We start from the raw sequence: 24,744 nt of genomic DNA, 5'->3' as shown, positions 1-24,744 counted from the left end.
CTCTGTTTTCTATAAAAGTGTTTCCAAGGGCTCATGTAAAATTCACTGCAGGAATTCAGCTCTTTCCCAACCCCAGCCAAATGACAAAATAAATCAACCACCTCAAATCTGCTTTTTAAGATTTGAAGTAAAACTTTTTTTTTTAAAATGCAATGATGTTTTGCTCTGAAACACCCTTAAATTATTTCCAATGTTTAAAAGCTTGGAATGGGATTAATAAATATTTCACTTTTGATTAAATTTACATCAAAAAATGGATTTTTTTGTCTTTTCAACTTAAAAATTAATGTCCCCTTTGAGATGACTTGAAATTATTGTTTGCTTCAAACCACATTTGTACCCTGCTTTCCACCTAACTTTCACACAGAAAACCTTGAAAGATGGAGGCGTAATGACTGAAAGAAACAGCACAGATGAGTCAGGTGTGGGCGCGCTTTGTTTTCCCAATGGGAACACACAAGGATACATGAGCAAACACTTTGGGAAATCAAATTCAAAGCACAGGCACCTCTGAGCCAGCCAACCAGATTGAGGGATGCTCACTACAATCCCACGTCTCCAGATGCTGCTGTCTGCTGGTTGATGCCTGCATAATAAAGGCCCACAGATTTAAAACACCCTCATTTAAAGTGATGTGAAATAGGATGCCCTTTCCATTCCTGCAGGAAAACCGAGCCCTCGATCCCTTTAACCTCCGTAAGTGGCTGAAGTTATAACAACATAGTTTACCCAGAAAAGATCCACAACACGGCTCTACGCTGAAAACCTCTGAGAGGTACTGGATTAATGGCTCAACCCTGCAAAACACAAACAACATAGAGTTTTTTGAGGGCTGGGTTTTTTAATATTATTTTCTCTCTTACTGCAGCATCATGCTGTAAGAAATTACAACTCCTTTAAGGTTGGAAGGTCAAATGCCCACCTGGCACATCGTTTTTTTTTTTCCTCAATCATTTTGGTTGGAAGAGACCTTCAAGATCATCAAGTCCAACCATAACCTAAATCTAGGACTAAACCATGTCCCTAAGAAGCTCATTGATAAGTCTTTTAAACCCCTCTAAGGATGATGACTCAACCACTTCCCTGGGCAGCCTGTTCCAGTGTTTGACAACCCTCTCCATAAAGAAATTTTTCCCAATATCCAATCTGAACCTCCTCTGGCATAACTTGAGACCATTTCCTCTCATTCAATTATGAACACTGTCTGATCAAGTGGCATCCTGTAGGTCAACTTCAGTTCATGAGGCACAACTGAATTGCCCATCAAAAGAAGCAATAATGAGATTTCTGCCAAACATATCCCAATGTAGCCATGCCCACAGACAGGAGATGCAAGATGAAGAGGCATCCCAACTGCCTTCCCTTTTTGCATTCTCCCACCAAACTAAGGAGATATCTACAGCAAGAGGAAACCCAGACACACCTCCTGAAGTCCACTCAGATAAGTGTACAGCTCTGTTTCTGTCCCACCTACATCTATTTTTCCTCCTCCTCCTTTCAAAAGCATTCACAAGTTCTAAAAAGACACATTAGAGAAGTAGATCTACCCCGACATGCAATCCAGCCCAAAAGAGATCATAATTGTCTTCTGAAATGCCCCATCTCCCTCCACTTATCCATGCCCAAGGACGAAGTGATGGTGCTGCTAACAGGTTCCAATATCCAATGGGTTCAATCCCTGCGTGCCATCCCATTGACCACAGGCTTTCTCCTTCTGAAGTTCATTAATGCAACAAGCAGCTTAGGGTGGATTGTGAGCAATAAAACAACCCTCTTCTCACCAGTACAATGGTTTCAGGATCATTCCTATCAGCCATCATGTATGAGAGCTGAGTGGCTGAGGAGCAAAACTGTGTTGCTTGTGAATGCATTGTTGCATTCCATTTTCAGGTCTATTTTCCCCCACATCTTAATTTATAGTACACTTATCTAGGCAGGAACTTGAAGTGTCACCTTAAAAGATGGAAATAGCATCATCTAAAAATTCTCCAAACAAAGCATATTTTTTTATTTTTCAAACTAGCTTTTGTTTTGCTCATGAAAAGTGTTTCTTTTCTTCTGCTGTTTTTCTACAGAAGGATTTATCTGCATTTGACCTGAATCTGTGAATACCTTTGATTGCCTGAATATGCATTTTTCATCAAATCAACTGTTTTTTTCTAAAATGTTTCTCTCCTGCCTCCTACTGATCCAAGGGGAGTTAATTGACTAGCATTAGCAGTTTGCTGACTTGGGTTCCATAGATCAATAAATGCCTTCATAATTATTCATAATTTTATACCACACTGCAGATTTCACCATTAGGTACAGAATTTGTGAAAACTCTTACCTTTCTTTTCAGATTAACCCTAAAATACCAAATAGGACAGAGAATGAAATTTTTATCTTAGGGAAAGCACACACTTTAACTCACCTTTTTAAAGCGATAGTAATGTTGTTGATGATGACAGAAACATTGTGCCATCCCACAGCCAGGGCTGGAAGAGTCACATTAACACCACAGTCCATCTGCACCTGGATCTGTGCCCACGAGCCCCCAATTTGCACCTTGATATCTGACCCTCGGTAGCTGGCAAACTGGGATATTCCAATGTGAAGCTCCTGACCCCCTGCAGAGAAGAGAATGGATGAAATTATTTCAGTCCTTCTGTCAAGAGTTATTTTACCGTGTGTAACCATCGCCCAAGAAAGACCATGGAGTCCCATTGCGCCAGAAGTGGTCCAGTCATGCTCATCATCTCAAAACAAAAACTAGGAGATGACAGTGGTTCTGTATCCTACACATCCATTGGCATCCCTAATAAGGTCACCAGCCACCAAAGTTGTCTCAGGATGTTGGCACAGTGAACTTGGCTATGGCCATCTATGGCATCTTTTAGCCTGCTGGTGCACACTCAGGGTGGGATCCATGCACCCTTACTGTAAACATCTATAAATAACTGCAGCTAATTAGACCCAAATCCAATCTTTCTAAGGCTCACATAAACTGGAGCTGAGGGGTTGTGTGATTTTTCCTAAATTCCTGACAAATAATCCACATCACATTTTTCCAGCAACTTACTCTTTCTTCAGCCATCTAACAGGAGCCTCCCACAGCTAAAAGAAAATTTCAAGTTGCCCCACATGCCCCACATGCCCCAAATTTCAAGTCAGTTGCCCCACATGCTCCAAAGTACCTTGTTTTCACGAGATATGGCTTTCTCTCCTATTTAACCTCTGCTGTGAGACAAGTTATATTCATATGATAGAGGATACTTTCCTTTATTTGTGTATACTGCAGTAATAGAAAAGGACAAGGGCAGTAGAGAAGGGAATTTCATAGCCTAAATCCCTCCTGAAATAGTTTAAAAAATTAGGGTGATATGCCTCAGTCCAAATATAAATGCATTTTCACTGAGAGCACTATGTCTGTAGCGAGTTAAGAAAAACAGACCCTTTATCGTGCAATTTATCTTATTGTAAGGAAAACATCCAAAATAACTGTGGTGAATCCCACCACAGCAGCACCTGTTTCTCTTCAGTGACTTTTTAAGACATCCAAGCCACAAGCACAGGCTGAGAGAGGTTTAGGAGATGAATCTTATCTCTCTATATTCTCTGAAGGGTGTGAGTTCAATTGCACAGAATAAGCAGCACAAGAAGGGGCCTTCAAGTCCAACTCCCTGCTGTCAGAGACAGCTATATTACACGAATCCCCTTCCTAAATTCATCAGACAAAATATCTTAATATTTCTTTACCATCCCCTGGAGCCAGAAAGCCCAAAACACCCACAGAGTTGCTGCAGACCAGCAGGTGAATATTAGCTGTCCCAGAGCAGCTTCATTTTTGCCCACTCCTCTTCTTCACTGAGCTCACTCCATTTTAAAAGCAATGATGCATGTGCCACTTTTCCCAGCTACACAGCACAGTAATCAAGAGCAGCTCACCTACTTTACATTCTCACCTTGTCTAAATGAAAATTAACATTTCTGGGTTATCCCATCCTTACTAGAGATTCAAATCAGAATAGCAAGTTTCTCTCACAAGCAGAGACCAGGGTCACTTGGCTTTAGCATCTCCTCCACTGCTGGTATGGTCCCCGTTAACATTCAACACCGCAGCTTCAGATTTGGAGAAGTCTCTCCCTTTCACAAAGCCAGAGAGTCTGTATAAAGCTCCTCTCATCTACCAGCTCCTCTAAGCAGGTCTTGAAATCAGTACTTTTAAATTCTGCGTGCACAAAGAGTCAAATAAAGTTTGAAAGCCTGAGAAGTTGGATATATTAATAATGTGAACTCTTTGGACTCTTGGTCAATTGTCAGCTTAATCCTAGATGCCTGGAAGGCATCAGTGTAATTTATTTATTCTTTTTATTATATAGTAGGAAAATTATATTAAAAGCTGAAGCCATGGAGGTTCTGAATAGAAGATTGAACTCAACCTCACCACGATTCACAAGATGCTGTAACATTAACAAATTCCTTACACCTGGGTTGCCTGTGGCTAGAAAAATCTCCCCTTGGTGCTATGGTATCTGAATAATATTCAGATGATAAAGGACACTTTCTCTTATTTATACATTCTGGAGTAATAGAAAACGGCAAGGGCATTTGGGGAAATGAATAGAAATTCCGGGCATGCAGCAAGAAATGCATCTCATCGCTGGCAGTCACCTAACTCCTTGCATCTCCTCCAAGTCCAACCAAACTGCTGAGCTGGGGTGAGCCTTATCAAGATGTGTGCTGGAGAGGTTACAAAAGAGAGAAGAAAAAGAAATTAGATTATTACGTCCTTGGAGGAATGGCAGTGGGGTAGGTAGGAAAGCAGGAATATTTCTGTCTTCCTCCTATCTTCCTCTTTCTTTCAGATACTAGGAACCTTGGTTACTGTTCACCATCAATACCTTCTATTCCCAATGCCCAGCCAAAACCTTGTGGGGTTGAAAATAAAAAGCAAGCACAAGCTTTCAAAAGATAGGAATGCTGAATGGACCATGAGATCTGCTTGGGATTTTGGACCCCCAAAGTCCGTGAAGTCCATGCTAGTATTCCAAAGGATCACAAGGTCAAACTGGAGGAAACAGTCTGGGTTGGAAATTGGAACTAACAATCAGGTGTTGCCTCTTCTGCTTTCAACAACCCAAAATGCACATGATGTGCTTTATGATCAATTCTTTGGGATCCTGGAAAAGGACCCTCTCTAGAGCTCATTCCTCTTGTTGTGGCTGAACCTGTTAGCAAGAATGAATGAGTGGAATAGTTTCAGAGCAAAGTTAGAGAAACATGACAGAAAAGGAGCACTATACCACACCTGGCATCCTGTGGACATCATCCATACCAGCCTAAGGCAAGCAACTCATCTGCGAGAGCAAATCCAACATAAAACAACCAGGACTGACCAGGACTAGCAGGAAACAGCAAAGACACAGTGCTGGATCACCAGACTCCGTAGACATAAATTCCCTCCTGCCCTATCACCATCAGCAATAAAAACACTTATACAGACGATGCCTAATACTTGTTTGCAGACTTTTCACCTGCTATGCCGCTTCTGTTTCTGCTCAGTGATACAACAGCAGGGTTTAAGGAAGGATCATACTGGAACAAGTTGGTTACTGTTGTTGACTGGTACCCAGAAATTAATGTAACACTAGCAGCAGCATCTTCTGTCCCCTGGTAACAGAAATTAAGAAAAATGTCAAGGTTAAGAATGCACTAATAATTAAAAAAACACTATTCCCTGTCTTATCGTCTTCCCTATCCTATTCCTTCATCTCCCATACCTAATGAGTCAGGCACATGGGAACTGATGAAATTGTATGTACACCGGACTCTACTTAAATGCCTACAGTTACAAAGTCTTTAAAGTCATCTATGGAGAATTATTTCAGACTATGCAGATTTCCACTTGCCATATCCATAATAGTAAATTGAACAGGGGTAATTCATAGGCATAGACAGTTATCCCTATGCTTAAACTATTAGCATCATCCTGGGTATAATTTTGCCATGCAGCAAAGTGCACTGCTGCTAAAAATCCCTAGGCATGTTTTTGTACAACACACAGATAGTGTCCGAAGGAGGCCTGGATGTAAAGTAGAAGACTTGGAGTTGAAGAAGTTTCAAATATGTGAGCAGGAACTCTCGTCCCAGCCATGTTTAATCGACTAACAAATAACAGAAAGTGGAGACATGCAATTTTACTAGAGTTCAAAGTGCCAGTTTTGTTTATGTAAGGCTTAGCTAATGATGTTACAATCTGGATTTTTTGCTGTTTCACTAGTTTTCATAAATTGCCTAGCTGTCTATCTTTAACTAAGTTCTAAACTGTAGGTAGAGCCCACGGTAAACTTTCCCGCAGCCAAGACTTGGCTGATGGGTTACCATTTGCCCTTCCACTAGTGTAGCTCAGGCTAGGAAAACATAGAAAGGCCTGTAGGCTGCTCAGTGTTCCCAAAAAATGTGATTTCTTACCCGAGGGGGAACTTTACATTCAATTCTTGTTGAATTTTGGTCACCCTCCAAAATTGGGCAACACTGAGATCCAAACAACACCAAGTTTACCCCTTCCAGATTGGTCCCCCTGAGAGTCACCCTCAGTCCTCCTAAAAAAAAAAAAAAAAAAAAAAAAAAAAAAAAAAAAAAAAAAAAAAGTAACACAATTATCCTGTTACATTCAAGATATGGAACAATATTTTTATATGCAAAGGATTTTTTTTAACAGGTAACTACAAAAGGAGCACTGTGCCTCCTTTGATCTGATGTTGATCTGCTTCCACCCTTGCTGTGTCTTGCTCTTTCACCACAGGTCCTTCTTTCCTAATATTTGAATTCTTGTCCATGATACAGGAGGACTCAGTTTGTTTCTCGGTTTATTTTTTAATGACATACTTATTTAAGCCGGCAAGGTCTGGCCTGTGATCTCAAACTTTGAAAGATCCTCAGCCCAAGAATGAAATAAGGAAGGAAGGAAGAAGCACTAAGAATGGAAAATGAGCTTAACACAGCAGGTGCTTTCACAGTTCAAATAGCTGCCAAGCACCCTGCTGTCAAAAAAGCCTTTAGCATGTGTCTAGGAAACTTAGGCTGGAAAGGGGACTTGGCAGGGCTCGAGTCTTAGCAGAGTTGTGAGGAAAGTCATGCAGGGCTTGATTCTGCAAAGCACTGAGCAACCTCAGCTCTCCTTTGTGCCTTCAATCACATGCGGGATCATACCCAACACAAGTCAGACTTGCACTTGATCTTTCTGCAGCACCCAGTTCCAATGCAAATAGTCAAGGTGCTCCTCTGCTTTTTTCAAGTAAATAGAGGATTCAGGGATATTTCAAACAGAAACAGAAAATAGGAACACAGCTTAATGGCAATTCTAACCTGCACCTTGATGTCATTCAGAGACAAAAAGAAATAAATTGTCCTTTGAACTTACAGCCATTTGCTCTAAGTATCAGTACTGCAGAGTTTTAGGAGTATGGCTAGACAGACTGCTCAGGAGCAATTTTTATTACTGCAGTGTTTATGTGCATGTGCTATACCATCATGACCATATTACAACACAACCAACATTTTACGATTTTTTTGATGTGTGATGTAAGCAGACTTCTATGGTAGGGTCACTATATATGGATGGCAGAGTCCCTTATACATTTTCCTCAGAGCATCATTTCTTGCTAATTCTATAAACCACCAGAAAAGTCTAGAAGTTTAATCTTCTAGATTTTCTCAGGCTGGCAGAACACCCAGGCAAATAGCAGCATTCAGATAGGGTGACAGCAAGTTCTTTCCATTTACTGGAACAGGGTAGTATCTTTAGAAGGGCACCCCATTCTTATAGAGTTGGGTCACAGGGAACTCCAAGCATGGTATCACTGAGGCCAGTGATGTTTTGACAAGAAGAACCTGATGCAGCAAAGTACAAGATGCTTTCTTGGCTTCCTCTCCTGTAAATTTAAGTTTGCAAAGCAGAAACAACAAGAACTCAAAACTGAAGCCACTTATCTAATGTGATAGTTGTCAGATAAGGAGCCTCAGATTTAGAGTACAAAATCCATGTGTGTTGTGTAAACACTGATGCTCTTAAGTTTTGATATTTACACTTATATCCATATGTAATGAAATACTGCATATGTGCACTTTACGATAAGATTGAAGAGAGGTATTTTAAATGGAAGAAATTAAAAACACAGATGGAAGCTGTAATTCTTTCCAATTATAAATGTTCAAGGCATATGTAATATAAGTTAACATTATACTTGCTTTCTTTTTAATGAGTGACAGATCACTGTAATTGGGAGAACTGGATTGTCAACGAAGGAAATGAGAAGTAAGGCCCAAGCACTGAAACTTGATATTGTTGGCTTTTTCTTTTTAGGGTGTGTTTCTGTTTGATTGTTTGTTTGTTTAATGAATTAGAGCAGTGAGTATCAACCTTATGCATTGTATCACCCTCCCACTGAAGAAGAAAAAAAATGGAGGAAAGAAAAGGGTTAGAATATCTTTCTTGCCATATGTTTCAACAAAACATAAAAGGGTGGCCATAACCTCTTGCTTTTCAGGTTAGGAACCCTACATTCTCCTAAGACTACCCCATGGATCGTCCACATAGAGGTTCACAGACTATTGTTTCCTCCATTTGCCTGCTCCAAGGTGGCCAAGCATGGCACAATCCATTCTCTAAGCCACACGCTGCACCTAGGCCTTACTCCTGTTCTCGGTGGTGTTTGTTAGCATTAACTCAAAGCACCTCAGTAATGAAACTAGGAGGTTTCCAGACAAAAATCTTTGTAACTTTTACTATCAGAGGCTACCTCAGTCACCTTGTTTCTAGATGCATTCCTGGCTGCTTGAAAACAAGTCATACACTGGGACCATTGGTGTTTACTACGCAACCCAGGTGTGTCCAGAGTGTTCTTCACATTCCCCCTTGGGTTGGGGAGACTCTTCCCACTCTTAAAAAAGAAAGAGTGGCTTTATACATCCTTTGGTTAGGCTTAGCTGTAGTTGGCTGGGCACCTTGCTGGAACTTCCAGGGTCTTCCCTGGAACAGTTCAGATGAGAGTCATAATGGTCCTCTGGCCCAAGAGTCCTGTGGAAAATCTTCCAAGCTCTTGTCTTCAGGGGTGGAACATATCACCCTTTATTTCCTTTCCTGTTTCAAGGAGACGAGGAGTAACGGAAATGGAAGAAGATTGAGTTTGAGCTTCTTTAGGCTTCTCAGTTTTGTATCTAAACACAGAGGAGTTTTCCATTTTATCACGCAAAATATGAATTCACTTCAACTGGACTGACATGAACCAAAGTTTAACCATTTCACAATAAGTCCAGATTAATTAATATATTATAAAGCTACGTGTCAAATGCATATGGGGAAGATAGGCCACAAAACACTGATAGTCTTCTGGGTTGTTGGAATAAAGGCACCTGCACTAGAACTTACTATTCTCAAACTAAACTAGTTGGGAAACTGATTGCCTCCACCAAGAATCAAGGAAAGTTTATCACTCATTGAAAGAAACTTGTCCCAGTGCTTTTGGGTACACACAATGTGTCCAACCATATTATGTCTTTTTGTCAGACCTTGTTAGTTGAAGAGGAGAAGTGAAACACACCATGTAAAGCAAGAAACAAAAAGCAGATGTTCCTTTTAAGATGGCCTAGCATTTGGACCTACCAATCTCTGAAGATGTAGGAGGTTCAATAGCTATCAGCTTTGGCTCAACTCTTAGGAAGATGTCTTCTCCCACGCTGCCATTGAGTGCAAAGCCATAAGGTCTCACCAGCAGTGTCACCCGGTAGACTCCAACTGGCAACCTTTTCATCTGGCAGACCACTTCAGTCTGACTGAATGTTATGACGTGGCAGGTCACGTTGTTCACCTCTACCTGCAGGGCTAGCTTCTCCTCAGTGAAACCAGCACCCCTGATAACGACTGTGGCCTGGGATCCATCATCTGAAGGAACATAATCAACAAGATGACTTGTGAATTTTGATGTAGCAATGCCCAGGATTTACTTTCAACCAATAGGCAAAAGTTTTTACCATCTTCATTGGGACATCCTATAAAGTGCAACACCGGTGATTTCTCATTGTTCTTCATCACACTTATTCCTATCTGTCCGTGTTCAGTTATTACCTTTTCTCTTTATTTTTTATTAATAATAACTTGAGCCAAGAGCCACCTTCTGCTTTAAGCACCAAGCTTATCACTGTCATCATATTGTCAATGTAAAAACATGCCTGTGCTATGTATTTTAAGACTGGAGCTGATCAGAAGTGTCCCCCTAGAAAGTGACGTTTTCATAAAACCAGACATTTCCAGAAGAACACACACACAAAAAATCATCAGCATCTGGCAGATCTTTTTCACTGAACTGCACTTTTGGCATTTAGTTCAGACACAAAGCCCCATTACCTGATGAATACTCCACATCCCTGACTAAGGGTGTCAATTCCTGGCTGAACTGGAAAGAGCACGAACCAGAACAGTTTGCAGGGACATCATTCACCACCACCACCACCTGGAGATAGAGAAGAAGGTCATCCTGAAGCCAGGAAGGGGACAGAAATGTTTTCTAGAGCCACATCTACCTGGTAGATCTGCAGAACAATGCCAGTAGCCACACTGAGCTATTGAGAACATTCTTACTGTGCCAGCACAGGGCACCATCAGGCAGCTGTTTGTCCCACTGCAGAGTCATTACAAATCTAATTTCAAGGCTTGCTAGGGCTCAGTCTTAAGCAAAGGAGAGCACAGCTTTGGACGTTTTATCACCAGCCTTTCTCAGTGTCTGCAGGATTCTATCTCACATCTTGCTGGGAGCCACAGCTCCTCCACCTCCTGCTCTTCATTGAAGACCCTGCTTGCCATACCCAAGGAGTCCTCATCCTGCCTTGGGAACAAGTTTATTATGATTAAAGCACCCTGTAAGACTAATTAGAATGGATCTCAAAATGTGTCCTTGCAGCATGCAGCCCTCATTTTTTTTCCTTTGTTGTTCATGCTGAAACAAGAAAGCTGGGATGTGACCTTGATTATCTAACAACAGATATCAAGAGGTATCTCTCCCAAGATCTCAACATCTCAGAAGGGTCAAGTGGCAAAGCACAGGGCATAGGAAAGCCCCACTTCATCTCTCTCCCAGGTATTAAGGGTGTGTGCCAAGAGGTCATACCAATGCCTGCAAAAATCTAAAGTAGACTGTCTCTGAGAAATGCAGGGAGCACAGAGTTGCAAGGTACTCTGCTTGAACAGAGAAACAATAATTAGAGGGACAATTTTACACGTGCTGCTAGCAGCAAGCCAGAATAAAGCTTCAAAATTGAGGAGGAAATCTGATTGCTGCTTCTGTTCTTGTTTCATTTGGTCTATTTGAGGGTATGTCTGTACCACAGATGGCAGAGATATCATAGCTGATTGAGCCACTGGAAGTAGGGATGTAGTCGTCATGTCTGGGGAACAGGCTTGCCAAAAAAACTAGAATGACCTAGTCCCAAGTGCTGCACAGCTGTGCTTTGAGCACATCCAGCATCACTTTGATTTAGCTAGAATGCCCAGCAGCCTTTGCTGGAAGCAAAGCCAGCAAGGCACATTGCTCAACAACATCTGAGTTTGCAGCACATGCCTCCATCCAGCAGACTCATTCAGCCAGGAATCCCTCCTTGCTTCCTTTTCATGCATGGAGAACTGAGACCCACAGAGGCTGAGGGATTTGCCTAATTCACAAACTAGTACCGCAGCCACCACCTCATTTATTTTGCCTATCAGTGTAACAGCTGGAATGCTGCAAATAAATAGTGTCACTCCTGAGTTTGGTGGCCAGCACCATAAGACCCAGGGGTGGTACAAAGATGTCAGCCCTTGGCCACTGCCTCAAAAGAAATAGGCTGTCTTCCATCACTCATGATGATCATTCTCCCCACCTGCAATATGCTCTTGGAGGAAAGTCCTGCTGCACAAGCCAGGGAGATGAATCTGACTGATTTATGGCAAAGCACGGAGCAGGAGATTTCTGAAAGGATTTAATGGCATAAGCAGGTTCCTGAATACCTGTGACCTCCCTGACTCAAGTGAATCAGTAGGAAGTGTGACAGCACATGAACTCACCTGTGGTTTGTTATTGAAGGTAGCAAGCATGTCCCCAAATATTGGCCCAATAAACACACCCCCATCATAAACCACACGACTAGAAACAGTTGGCTTCAGACCAATGAGGTTTTCAGCAGAGACCTGGAAAAGAACAAAGAATCTGAATTCCTTACCCCTTTCTATCCTGTGATTTTAAATTAAAATCTTTCCCCCAGGGTTCATGCAGAGTCATTACAAGGCAGCAAATAACTCCTGGAAATCTCTTCTCACACTTCTTCTGTGACTCCTACCTCTAGGTCTAAAGTTTCATTGCCCAAGACTTCACAACACCTTCCTGTTCCCATCCTCACCTTACAGGTAAGAAACTGAGGCAAAGAGATTCAGGAACCAAATTTGCAAATAAACTTCCAATACTGACAAATATAATTTGGAATCAGGCAAGGAAATAGGTTTGAACATCGGCTTCTCAAAGATGTGACTTAGGTGATAAAAGGGCCTGTGCTACAGCTGAAAATGCAGCTTAAGTCTTTTTCTGCCATCCAGGTCAATGTCTTGAGCATTAGAATTCTTTGCTTCAAAACTAATTTTACACTTTTAGAAGCTGGATATACAAATAAATATTTTTTTCTTTCTGGGAAAGAAGCAGCTCAATCTGAGTCTTTATTCAAAAAAGATACTTGTGCTTGAAGGAAAACTTAATAAATATTGAGATAGGACAGAGTGAAATGAACCTTAATCTGTAACTTAAAAGAACCATACATGAACCCATACAGAATAGTTCTTAGAAAAAGACCTTCCTGTCCCATAAACGATGCCACAAACCCGTGTTGAGATTCAGTTACTGAACTATGTGATTATAACTATTTTCATTTCAGTATAGCAGACACTTCATTCTGCACAACTACAACCAAGCACAGAACTTACAATCTAGCTTCCTCATTTTGAAGCACAGACTCTGCAGATGTAATTTCTTCTCCTGTAACTACAATTGCTTTTTTAATCATCTAATCTGTAATTTGCTTAAGCTGCTATTCCTGATGGGAAGACACTTAACTTAAGGTCCCATCCGTGTCTGTGTAAAAACAAATGCTGAGAGAATTAATCAGCCAAGGCCAAGACTTTGAATGAGGTTCAAAGCAGGTGTTAGTAAAAAAAATTACTATACATTGATAACGATGGGCAAGTCCCCAGCTTTTGTCTTCCAAGTCAGAGTCCAGATTCTTTCATAGCAAGAGTTTGAGTCTTTGGTCACAATGAAGTCACTGGTGTTGAAATACGGGGCTGTAGAACTGTCAGTGTTGTCTTGCAAAAGCTGACGGAGATGGTGGGAGGAGATGTGCACTGAAACGCCTGCAAAAGACATTAGAAAAAAGTGGCTATCCTCATCCCTAGGAGACCACAGCTACCTGCTCCTAGAAAAGAAAGATGTTTAATTATCAGTGTGAGGCTGTTGTGGTTCAAATATCTGTAACTACCAGCAGCAGAGAGAAATTTAATGGGTGTCAAATGCCAAAAGATTTGCACTATTTAATAGCTTAGAAAACCTAGAAACATTTTCCCAGTTGGGACCATCAGAAATTTTGTGTAAATAATACTTTTCATTACATACAACCTACATTTTTGGAAGGCGTGAAATTTCAGTGTGCAAGTTATATTCCTTCAAAATAGAAAGGTCAGAACCTACCTAGGTGTGAGGGGCATGGGGGAGCCAGCCTCTCAAGAACACTTTGGAGAGTTCAATCCCAAATAAATACAAACGATGTTTAATTTCTTTTGACATAGACACCTGTAGACATCTAAAGCTGCAGATATAATAAATATTTCTAAACCAATTCATAAGAAGGAGGGGAAAGTACAAGACCTGGGAACAGGGTAAGAGGAATGACTCTGTTTTTAAAAGATTATGTTCAAAGCAGGGCACTATTGAGATGCATTTTCCTATTTTACCATTTGACTTTATAACTGATTCACCAGTTCCTCAGTCAAGAACTTTATAATTGGCCTTGCTCACTTTAATCCTAAGCTTCTTTGATTATATATACCAAATGCAAGAAAACCTAACACACCTAAAGGGTGACTAACTCAAGTCAAGCAATTCTATGCACAAAAGCTTTTGTGGTATCTGCAAACCAATTACCAATCCCGATAATCCTAGAAGAGAATTAATTTCCTGGTAACCTGCAAGGGTCTTATCATACAAGAAAATCAGAAGTACACATGTTGAAGAAACATCAGCATAATGAAATCTTGAGATGCAAAATCTTCTTTAAAGCAAAGTATTTCATAGTGGTTGTCTGGATTATGGAACAACACCATACCTAACACCTAGAAATACTACCCTGCCTATAATCCTTAAATCTTGTCTCAAATGACATAAAATGCAAAGATCTAGAAACTATCACAATAGGTTTAACCTGCCAGACTGTACCCCGAGCATTTCCAAGTTTCAATATTGTCTCTTCTTCACTTGGCTTCCTCCAAAGGAAACCCAGGAACTGGGCTTGCATCTTCTCTTACCTGGTATTACTGTGTTGGCCAAGTGGATGCAGAAAGTCCCTCCAATAGGCGGGGATGACTTTTGGAGTCTCTGAATGGTGAGGCCAACTCTCACATTCTCCGTGGAGACATAGAGGTAGCCATCCTCCTTAAAGCCTTCCCCAAGCAAAGCACCTCTGTGTGACAGGGTTTGCATGAAGACATAAACAGTCAAGAACCCCACTTGTGACACCCCCATGTCAACCACCACCCATAGGAACAACACTCTTGAAGGACCTGGGGAGAATACATTCAGAGTTCAAACAGAATTGAATACTCCCAAGTTATACTTACACGATGTAGACAACACACATGACAGAAAACAGTGGAAAAATACCCTTTTTTAATTGTGATAGAAGAAATAGTTCATGCAGCACCAAGCACAAGCAAGTCCTGCCCCAGTACTGGTAGTTTTAAAGGATCAACAATGTAGCATAAAGCTATTTTACTTAATCCTGTAGTCTCTTTGAGTCTATTAAAATCTTAATTGCCCTGAATTGCAGCAAAATTTCATATAAGACTTCAACCAAATCCCAGTTTCAAAAGTTTATTTTTTTTCCCTTGTCACTAAAACTCTCTTTTTTTAAAGGAAAGATAGACTCTCTGCGATACAATGATGCCACCATGTGGTTAAGTGTGTGGTTAACAGCTGAAGACTCAGCTCAGCTGCGGCTTTTAATTTTAATAATATGAAGGCAAAAGGACCTGCGAGCCTTCTCATCTCATGTACAGCCAGTACATCAGATTTTAGCTAATATTTCTGTCCCTATTGTTGCAAGTCATAATAAAGCCCAGAACATGCTCAGTTAAGGAAAAGACCCAAGTTTGTTTCGAAGACATTCTAAGACAGTGACCATCCCACCCATTTTTAAAGCATGAACTGATTTCTCTTTTCAGCCTTGACTTCAGCATCACACACCGGTTTCCTTTATTTCTTCTTTGGTGAGATGGAAAAGCTGACCAGCGCCAAACACTTCTTTTTCTCCTTGTTGAGAGGTACTGTGATCAATCTGTCTCATAATCCTCTTTTAGATAAGCTAAACGTTGAGCTTCTTAAATCTTTCCATCCAAGGCATTTTCACACCAGTCTTTTCCTTTGTGCTGACCAGGATTATGTCTCTGAACCCCAGCAGGTGACTGATGAATTCACCAAAGCCTTGGATTTCACTTGGCTGCTCTGGAAACCAGACCAAACAGGCTAATTTTCTTCAATTTTTAGCCACTGCTTAAAGGAGAATATTTCTCTCTTTAGGCCATTCAAAACTAATGACACATTGCTTTGCTTTTGCTGGAAAGAGAAGACACCACAAGGTAAGACACCAAATTAAGTTACAGCAGACTGACGTTCACCTTCTTCTGAAAGGAGCTTTCCTATGGACACCTGGGCAAGTCAATAAGTGAAGTAACTGATCCAAATGAAGAGCTGGCTGCTGTAGAGAAGGGGCTGCATCATTCCAGCTTCACTCTTGCCTGGCTCTATCCCCACTAGGTCCTTGCTGACTCAGTTGGACACAATCCAACATTTACAGGACTTATTCTCTGCCAGTATGGCCCTTTAATGTTGTTCTCTCTGATCTGCTTAACTTTTGGCTTGACCTCCTCTTTCATGTTGGGATTTCCAGAACACAAACCATCTCAGTAAACAGAGACACATAAGGTGGACTTCCATTGACTAACACAGCAACAGGTGTTATTCAAGTTGTTTGGGAGCATCTCTGGCTGTTCTCCATCCACTGTTCCAGAAGGTCTTATAGTTCCTTCTAGTCCTACGTCATATCTTTGTGGCCCACACATATCTTACATACCCTAGATTAGCTAAAACATCTTAAGTACCTCTGGTTCAGCAACTGAATGCCACTCATACAATGGAACTTCAAGAACCAGAAGATCTGATTAATACCAGAATCAGGTACCTTCACTAAGATGTCTACAACATATGTTCAAGATCCTACATGGTGAGCAAAGCTGAAAGCTGAGCACAGATATCTGTGTGTGATTCAGCAGTTTAAACAGTCTGAAAATGGTCCATTAGAAATGCGTAGATGAGAAGACCCCAATGAAAGCACAAGGGCTGCCAGACTGCAGCCTTATCCTCCACTGCTTCCTGTGTCCAGTCTTGGACAAAACGTGCTCCAGATGTGTCAGGTTGAACTGCAGGATTACAAGTACTGAGATAATCTACTCACTGTCCATACCTTAGGGAGAGAAGGGGCAGACTTGCACCACAGCCAGACACCATCCAGGACACATTGTAAGTGGGAGAAGAACCCGTCACAGATACTATTTCAACTACTCTCCCTCCCAGCCAAGGTGGTTTGGGATCCCTCTGAGAAACTGAAAGAAAAAGAGCACATGCATTCATTAGAGTGAGGAAAATAGCTGTCTTTATGCTGAGGTTATTTTCAATTCATAGCTTCATGTTTTTTTGTTTTGGTTTGGTTTTTTTTGGTGTTTTGTTGGTGATGGGTTTGTCTTGTTTTATTTTTTTCTGGGCAAGACAATCGAAGAATTTGTAGAAACACATTTGAAAATAAACAAAAATACTTTTTTTTTGTCAATTCCTTCTTGATTGTTTTCACCACAAAAATATAAGTTCAAGAAAACAGAATTACTTTTGTGCCTGTTGTGAAATTCCCTTCCATTTTGAAAAAGTTTCAACCAGCCCCATAATTAAATATTTCAATGGAGTAGCTTGGAAAGGTTGTAACATTAACAGAAAAGAAATAAAAAGATTCCTTTACCAGCCACAGCTCTGTCTGTGATGATGACTTCATCGAGGTAAAATGACCCAGATTTTTTATTTTGAAACATAGTGCTCAACAAGTCAATCTGATGAACAAACACTGGAGAATTGGCAGGGAGGTCCTGGAGAAGCGCAGAGCGATTCACACAACCCTTCCAGAGGTCAGTGCAGGTGAATGTCCAGCTGAAAGACACCAAAGTTGTGCAAGCTCTTGTTTGCTATGAGGTAGTGGCAATAATTGACTTTTGAGGTGCTTTGTGAAGCTTCCAGGTGACATCAGGTACTGCTGTTATTACTACAGTTGTTACTTATACATAAGACACTTACTCAATGACTTGTGGTCACTCTCTATGTCTCTGTTGGGTGTTAGTGAGAAACAAAGATTCAGATTTCTGTTTAGGTATCCACCTGTGCATCACAAGACTAGGGTGTGAGAATGACTGTGGCTGCTCTATTTTTGGCAAAAACACTACAATAATCTCAGTCACTTCAACAGGAGTAAATCCAGAGATCAGGACTCTTGGGAATACCATATGATTCCTCAAGGCTCCCAGCTCTCTCCATGGTGTAGTAATTTAATCCGAACCCATTTTTACCCTTCCAGGCACGCACACACACCCCTCACACAACCTTACACACACCTGAGCTGCCAAATTATCTTCCTGAAGTTCTTCAGAGACTCCTGATTTTTTAAGTTTGCCTGCCCCTAACTGTAATTCTAACACCAAATGTTTTCCGCTCATCTAAGTGAAATAAAGAAAGCCAAAGATTATATCAACTTTCAAAATTTCGTGTACCAATGATCTCACAAGAAAAAAAAAATCATCTCTTTGTTTCACTGCAGAAAATCTATATAATCATGCAATCATTTGGGTTGGAAAAGACCTTTAAGATCATGGAGTCCAACTGTTCACTTAACTGTCAAGTCCACCTCTAAACCATATTCCTAAGAACCTCTTCTACGTGTCTTTTAAATACCTTCAGGGATGGTGACTCCACCACTGCCCTAGGCAGCCTGTTCCAATGCCTGACAACCCTTTCCTAATATCCAATCTAAACCTCCCCTGGTGCAACTCGAGGCCGTTTCCTCTTCTCCTATCACCAGATTTTTGTCCTAACACCCAGATTTACTCAGTAAGTCCTCAAAAATAATGGAAATATATCTGAGGAATGCCTTTGCAGGGCCAGAGGATGTGTGAGCTTCCCCCAGCTGACAGATTGTTTCTGTACAAATAAGAACTTACTTCTAGTTTTCCTTGGACACCTTACTATGGTAAGTGTCATCTCTGGAAACTATAAGCATCTGGATACCTTTTAGAGTCAGCTTCATTGAAATCCCAAAGGCAGGTAAGGTTCCTCTTCACTGAACATAAAGAGACATTGGTGTAGGACACTGAGATATGAAGGACATTGCTCATATGGCCTTTATGTGCAAAACAAAACTGCAAAAATGGGGGGGAAAAAAAAAAACTTTCACAAATCAAAGCAGATAATTTATGAGTAATGTCCATAGAAGACATTATATTCTATTTAATATTAGTAGGGAAATATTTTACTCAAGGTCAGATTTGGCTCTTAGTATTCACTCCCCAGTGCAACCTGCTTAGCAGGAGCACCCACTTACATGTGTGTATTCAGCAAGGTCATATCTTGGTAGAGTTGATGGGGAAGTTTTCACCAGCTGGCTTGGTCTGTGAATGCTGAACCTGCCACAGAAAGGTTCTGTACCACTGACAATGTGTCCTGTGGTAACGAAGTCCTTTATATCTGACAGAATAAAATATATAAATATATAAAATAACAATAATTAAAAAAAAACACAGGGGATGACAGGCTTGAAAATAATTCAGAAGACACAGTCAAGAGGTTCATGAAAACACAGGAAGTGAGTATCCAATACTTGTCAAAAAGTCCTTTTCTTAAGTATTCTTCTACCCAGATAAATTGTGAACATCTGCAGGGTGATTGTTCACTAGTTTAAGGGTGCTGAAAAGCAGGAGGGACCATTAAATTACTGTTCTGACCATAAAATCTCATGTCAAATAACTCTGTCTTTAGCCAGATAGAGTATTTTGACCCAATCCACTCTTTCTTTCCAGAAAACACTCCGAGAAAGTTGGAAAATTATGTATAAAGCAACAGTGAATCCACCTTCCCCTTGGAATGTTTGTTCCATTGGTCTATCAATGATGTTGTTGAAAAACTGCTGGGATTTCTTCTGTTTCTAGTAAATAAGAGAATTTCTTCCATCGGTAAGTACCGACAACTCAACTTTTCTCCCAGTGAAAAATAAAGCCTGCCAAATGAAGTTAATAGCAGGGCTTGAGAGGAAAGAAAAAAACAATCAAAATGTGGTCGTTTTACATTTTGGTTCTTTGCACAACAAGCAATGGGCCTGTTGAAATCTTCACTGGAATAAATTATGAATGCAGTAGTCTGGCAGTGTTCAAGGGGAGGCTTCATAAATACAGGGCAGGGAGAATCACTAAAGTACATATATTTAAAAGAAAAAAAAATCACCCTCAAGAGAATAATTGAGCTGAAAATACTTTCTATCTGGAGAGAATTAATGATTAATTATTTTACATAGTCATCCAGTTTTTAGTCTTCCCTAGGTATCCATTTTGGTTTCTCTTGACGGCAGGACACTGAGGTAGATAGAGCTTGGTCTGAATGTGTGTGGCTGCTCTTTTATTCTTCTGTCATCCATTCACCACAATTTCGCCATTGTTCTCCTGTCTTTTAGGACATAAATAACCATCATTGGCTTTTAGCTCAAGTTTTTCCTTTTTGTTTGTTGGCAGAATTGTAGATTTGGAATCACATAATTAGGTTAAGAATGTCCAATTTCTATTCCATTTTTTTTTTGCCTAAAGCTTCCCTCCATTAACGATTAAGTTAATTAATTGCTTTCCTCCACTTGGAGGAACCAGTCACCAAATACACATATTACTGGCTAGGACTTGTTCTCCATCCATGCTAAATACAAGGACATGAGACAAGGTGTCTAGGCAGTCATCTGCTTTTTGGCATAGGATTAGGACACTGTTCTTGTTGTCAGGTATATAAAATAAAGGAACATTTTGATGTGCATGATTGCTTCATGATAGTAAACTATTATAAATATATGTATATTTTTTTACAGAAGCAATTAATGTTTTACGCCTGTCTGACCAGTCAAGTATACCACAGATATTTGCACTGTTTCAGTTTCAGTCATCAAGAAACACTGAAAGTGAAGAGCTCCAGAGCCAAAATCATTCATTTCCACAGCCTGAGCTGTAGCCATGGGCTATGCCAGGTTTGCTTTTCCAGCAGGCATATTGAAACATCAATAATTTCACATGGGCCAGAACTTGGATTTTTTATCTCTACTTCTAATAGTGATAGAATCATTGAATTGTTTCAGTGGGAAGACACCCTCAGGATCACCTGGTCCAACTGTTCACCTAACCGAACTCTAGCACTAAACCATGTCCCTAAGAACCTCAGCTAAATGCCTTTTAAGCCCCTCCAGGGATGGTGACTCCACCACTGCCCTGGGCAGCCTGTTCCAATGCCTGACAACCCTTTCCATTAAGAATTTTTTCCTAATATCCAATCTAAGCCTCTCTTGGTGCAACTTGAGGCCATTACCTCTTGTCCTATCACTTGCGATGTGGGAGAGGAGACCAACACCCTCCATTCAGACACTTCAGAGATCAGAAGGTCGCCCCTCACCTCCTATTCTCCAGCCTAACCCCCAGGTCCCTCAGCAACTCCCACCACACTTGTGCTCCAGCCCCTCACCAGCTTCATCACCTCCTCTGCACTCTTTCTAGTATTTCAATGTCTTTCTTATGATGAGGGGCCCAAAACTGAACAGTGTTCAAGTTGTGGCCTCACCAATGCCCAGTATGGTGGCACAATCGCTTCTCTAGTCCTGCTGGCCAAACTATTCCTGACACAAGCCAGGATGCTGGTGGCCTCTTGGCCACCTGGGCACTCACTGGCTCATGTTCAGCCACTGTCACCAACACCCCCAGGTCTTTTTCCTCCATGCACTTTCCAGCTGCTCCTCCCCAGGCCTGTAGCATTCAGGGGGTTGTTGTGACCCAAGTGCAGGGCCCAGCACTATCAACTAAAGCGTATTACCTGCTTTGATAAGTGTGTTGCAATGACCACGTCATGCAACATATTTCAGAAAGAATGTCTCATTACTACATTAATCATATTGGTTTACATATCTCTTCCATAAACTCCCCCATCAGAATACATCCAAATAATGAATAGCTGAGAAACATGAATGTATGTACTTAAACCCATCAAAAGTGTACTTTTAATGCCATTAAAAGTTTGAAGCCCATATATTTCATAAACGGAAATCAGTTCTCACAGTAAATACTGCTTATTTGTCACAGAAGATCACTACCTTCTTTCTCAAAGTCATCGTGGAAGAGGATTTTAGCAGAAGTTGGCTCGGTTTCACATTCTATTGAAAGAAGTTCCTCTATTGCTGTTTTCACCTTTAAAAAAAAATGAGGAACATGAAAATTAGCTGCAGTCCAACAGTTTCTGGCTCATTTCAGCAGAGAGCTCCAACACACATCAACACGTTTTTCATCAGGTGGGGAGCAGTGGCGAGGCAGCTCTGAATGAGCAGGTAACCAAATGGAGCTGAATTTTACCATCTACAACACAGAGCATAAAATTTCAGGTCTGATACCCTTCAGGGGTGTGAGGCATCCTCAGAAAGGTGCAGATTTCTTATACAAATTATATCACGGCCTGGGCATCTGCATGCTCCTCCTGCTGTGTTGACCAGATGTCCAACAGTCACCCAAGGTAGTTTTGACAGTGACCAACTACAACATCAAGAGCCTATGGGATTTTGAAGAAGCCAGACTAGAGCTCATGCCTGGAGGAAGAGCCATTCACGACAAATTACATATTAGAGAAGAAGTCCAAGGGTCCAGTACCTAAAGATACCACACACTTCATTGCAGACTTGACAGGCCAAGGTCAGATGCTGTGATATGCTTAGAATATAGCTGGGAATCAGACCCAAAAAAAATCTCACTGTGAGACACTCCCAGTCATAAAAATCACTTCTACATCATGTAAAGTTTATCTTAACTTCTGGGTCAAACACTTAATGGCTGCCAAGTGCCAGAGTTCCATCCATTACACCCCAGCAGAGGACTGGGTGTCTGCATTTAAGGATGCCTACCTGGTGAGCCGTAGCATTTGTGGGGATCAATCTGCGTGATACGTTATTCCAGGAGATGCTGAAACACCCTGTACCAGACACAGTCAACATCTGGCAGACAAAGAAATAAATAAATAAATGAGATATGAGATGCACAGTTTTCAAACCTGGTGTATGGATCTTCTACTGAGGATTTTACATCCAGCATCTTGCCTTTTTAAACCCTCTGTAAATCAAAAGTACCTTCAGCTGCTCTTAAACTGTTCTTGTCCTCCACGGTCTTTCCTGACACAAGCCTTGGGCTCCCATTCTCAACATTAACAGGACCATAAGGGATACTGCACCTGTGCAGATATTCTGACAGCCACTAAAGCTTCTGACCTGCAGCTCTGAGATTTATGCACCAGAACAAACTTTGCTCATTGCTGAGCACTTCATCAAGCTGAAACTTTCCATCATTAGGTTGCAATATAGGGTTGACTGGATAACATGCACTTTGAGTGCTCTGTCACTAAGAGAAGGAAATAAAACTATCTCCAACTTGTATTAATTAGCGTTAAGTCATGAGGTGAGGTGCTAATGTAAAGATAAAACCTGAGGGGAGTTGGCATTGCTTACATTTTAAAACATAATGCAACTATAGGGTTCACATCTGCCCACCAAAAAGCCACAAACACCTTCAGCTCATGATGTTATTAATCAGAGTTCTCAGCAGGTTAAAACAAGGTCACATCGAGCACGGACAAAGCCTTTACAATTAGGATTTGCTGCTATCCCTGTCAACTGAACCAGGGCTGATTGAGCTGCCAGGTCCAAGCCCAAAACACCGACCTGCACTTCTGGACGCTGCAAGGCACGAGCCCGAATTTCGTGCCTCTCGGTGTAGTAGTTGTTCACCACATGGGGATTAAGCCACGTGTTGTGTATCTGGACTCCGATTCTCATCCCATTGCTGGGAGCCTCTCCATGGTGCAGCGCTTCCAGGTAGTACTTGGAGCCAGCAGTTAGTTCAAATTTCTGGGATTTTGGCTGCCAACTCTCACTCCAGCTCTTCACCCAGTTCTTGGACCATTCTGAATTACCAGCAGGGAGAGAAGCTATTCTCACCTGTGTCCAGATCAAACAAATTAATCACTAACAGAGACATTTCTCCATCCCCAAAAGACACTTCGTCCAATACCACAGCTCAAAAAAGAAACCAAAACAGACTTGTGCTTATAGCTGATAGCAGTGGATTGATGATTGACCCATTCCTTCCTATTACACAGGAAAAAGCTGCCATCTCCAAGAGCTTTGCTTTAGGTTTTGATACCATAAAGTTAATTCTTATGGCTGAACCTAATAACAGTTCCCATACAGCTTTTTATGGATGACTTCAGTTCTACATCTTACGTCCTCTAAATACAAAAGAACTATGTCTACAGTCTTCTGAGATGCAGTAAGTTACCATTATTAAGACCAGTAATGCTACTTTTTTAAAAATAAATAAGGAGAAGTAATTTATGATACTCTAGCCCTGTTGACTTACTAGGCTTAAGAACAGCTTAGATAAATATATCACTATTTATAGCCTCCCGCCAGCTTTACAAAGGGAAGGACCAAGGTCTTCAAATGTCAGAATTTCAATAGGGAAAAAAAAAGAAGTAAATGGAGGAAGTGAGATAAAAAACCTTCAGGTTCCCTTGCACAGGTTGTTAGTGATGCTGATGTAATGAACTGAAAAAATAAGGTCTTCTGGAAATGGCAATCAAAGACTCCAATTGCAAGAGTGAGTGTTTTTTATGACGTGAGCAGCTGATAGGGCCAAAATAAAACAGCAAATCATACAGTTTTCACTCTGTAACAGATTCATAATAAGGGTCAATAAGCCAATTCATACTGGGGAAATTCCCACTTATGATACCTTAATTAAAGCTCTTTCCTATCAAGTTGTCCTTTTTTTCTCTGCTAAGAGTAATACCTTTTGTTCTGGATCCTGGGACAAACTTAAATGGAGAGATGCCTGACCATCCGCCTGAATCCAGAAGGTGTAATTGTTGGTCTGAGGAGCCACAAAAAATCCACGAAGCCTGGAGCTAAGTGAAAGCAGAACACCCATAAACAAAAGCAGAATAACCATAATATACAAAAAAAATTACTGAAAAAAAAAAACACTAACAAAAACAAAAAATAGCCCCACACCCCACCTTCACATATACACTGATTAACAAGGAAAGA

General features: G+C 41.0%; 1 protein-coding gene across 2 annotated transcripts in view; it reads right to left on the bottom strand.

Moving 5' to 3' along the window:
- PKHD1 (PKHD1 ciliary IPT domain containing fibrocystin/polyductin) overlaps positions 1-24,744 on the bottom strand; it is a 278,356-nt gene that overhangs the window by 229,616 nt on the left and 23,996 nt on the right. For both annotated transcript variants that reach the window (XM_065055657.1, XM_065055656.1), the window contains exons 15-31: positions 24,488-24,602; positions 23,359-23,634; positions 22,549-22,638; positions 21,751-21,844; positions 18,964-19,106; positions 18,651-18,781; positions 17,338-17,522; positions 16,792-16,930; positions 14,579-14,733; positions 13,227-13,411; positions 12,080-12,202; positions 10,388-10,493; positions 9,647-9,925; positions 6,454-6,584; positions 5,517-5,652; positions 2,414-2,609; positions 730-797 (exon numbers count right to left, since the gene is read on the bottom strand). In XM_065055657.1, the coding sequence (XP_064911729.1) occupies positions 730-797; positions 2,414-2,609; positions 5,517-5,652; positions 6,454-6,584; positions 9,647-9,925; positions 10,388-10,493; positions 12,080-12,202; positions 13,227-13,411; positions 14,579-14,733; positions 16,792-16,930; positions 17,338-17,522; positions 18,651-18,781; positions 18,964-19,106; positions 21,751-21,844; positions 22,549-22,638; positions 23,359-23,634; positions 24,488-24,602 (2,552 nt within the window). The remainder of the gene's footprint in view (positions 1-729; positions 798-2,413; positions 2,610-5,516; positions 5,653-6,453; positions 6,585-9,646; positions 9,926-10,387; positions 10,494-12,079; positions 12,203-13,226; positions 13,412-14,578; positions 14,734-16,791; positions 16,931-17,337; positions 17,523-18,650; positions 18,782-18,963; positions 19,107-21,750; positions 21,845-22,548; positions 22,639-23,358; positions 23,635-24,487; positions 24,603-24,744) is intronic.

Source organism: Columba livia, chromosome 3, assembly GCF_036013475.1.
Source record: "Columba livia isolate bColLiv1 breed racing homer chromosome 3, bColLiv1.pat.W.v2, whole genome shotgun sequence".
Lineage (NCBI taxonomy): Eukaryota > Metazoa > Chordata > Aves > Columbiformes > Columbidae > Columba > Columba livia.
Note: the sequence above shows the minus strand (reverse complement) of the source record. Positions and strands in the feature narration are given on the sequence as shown.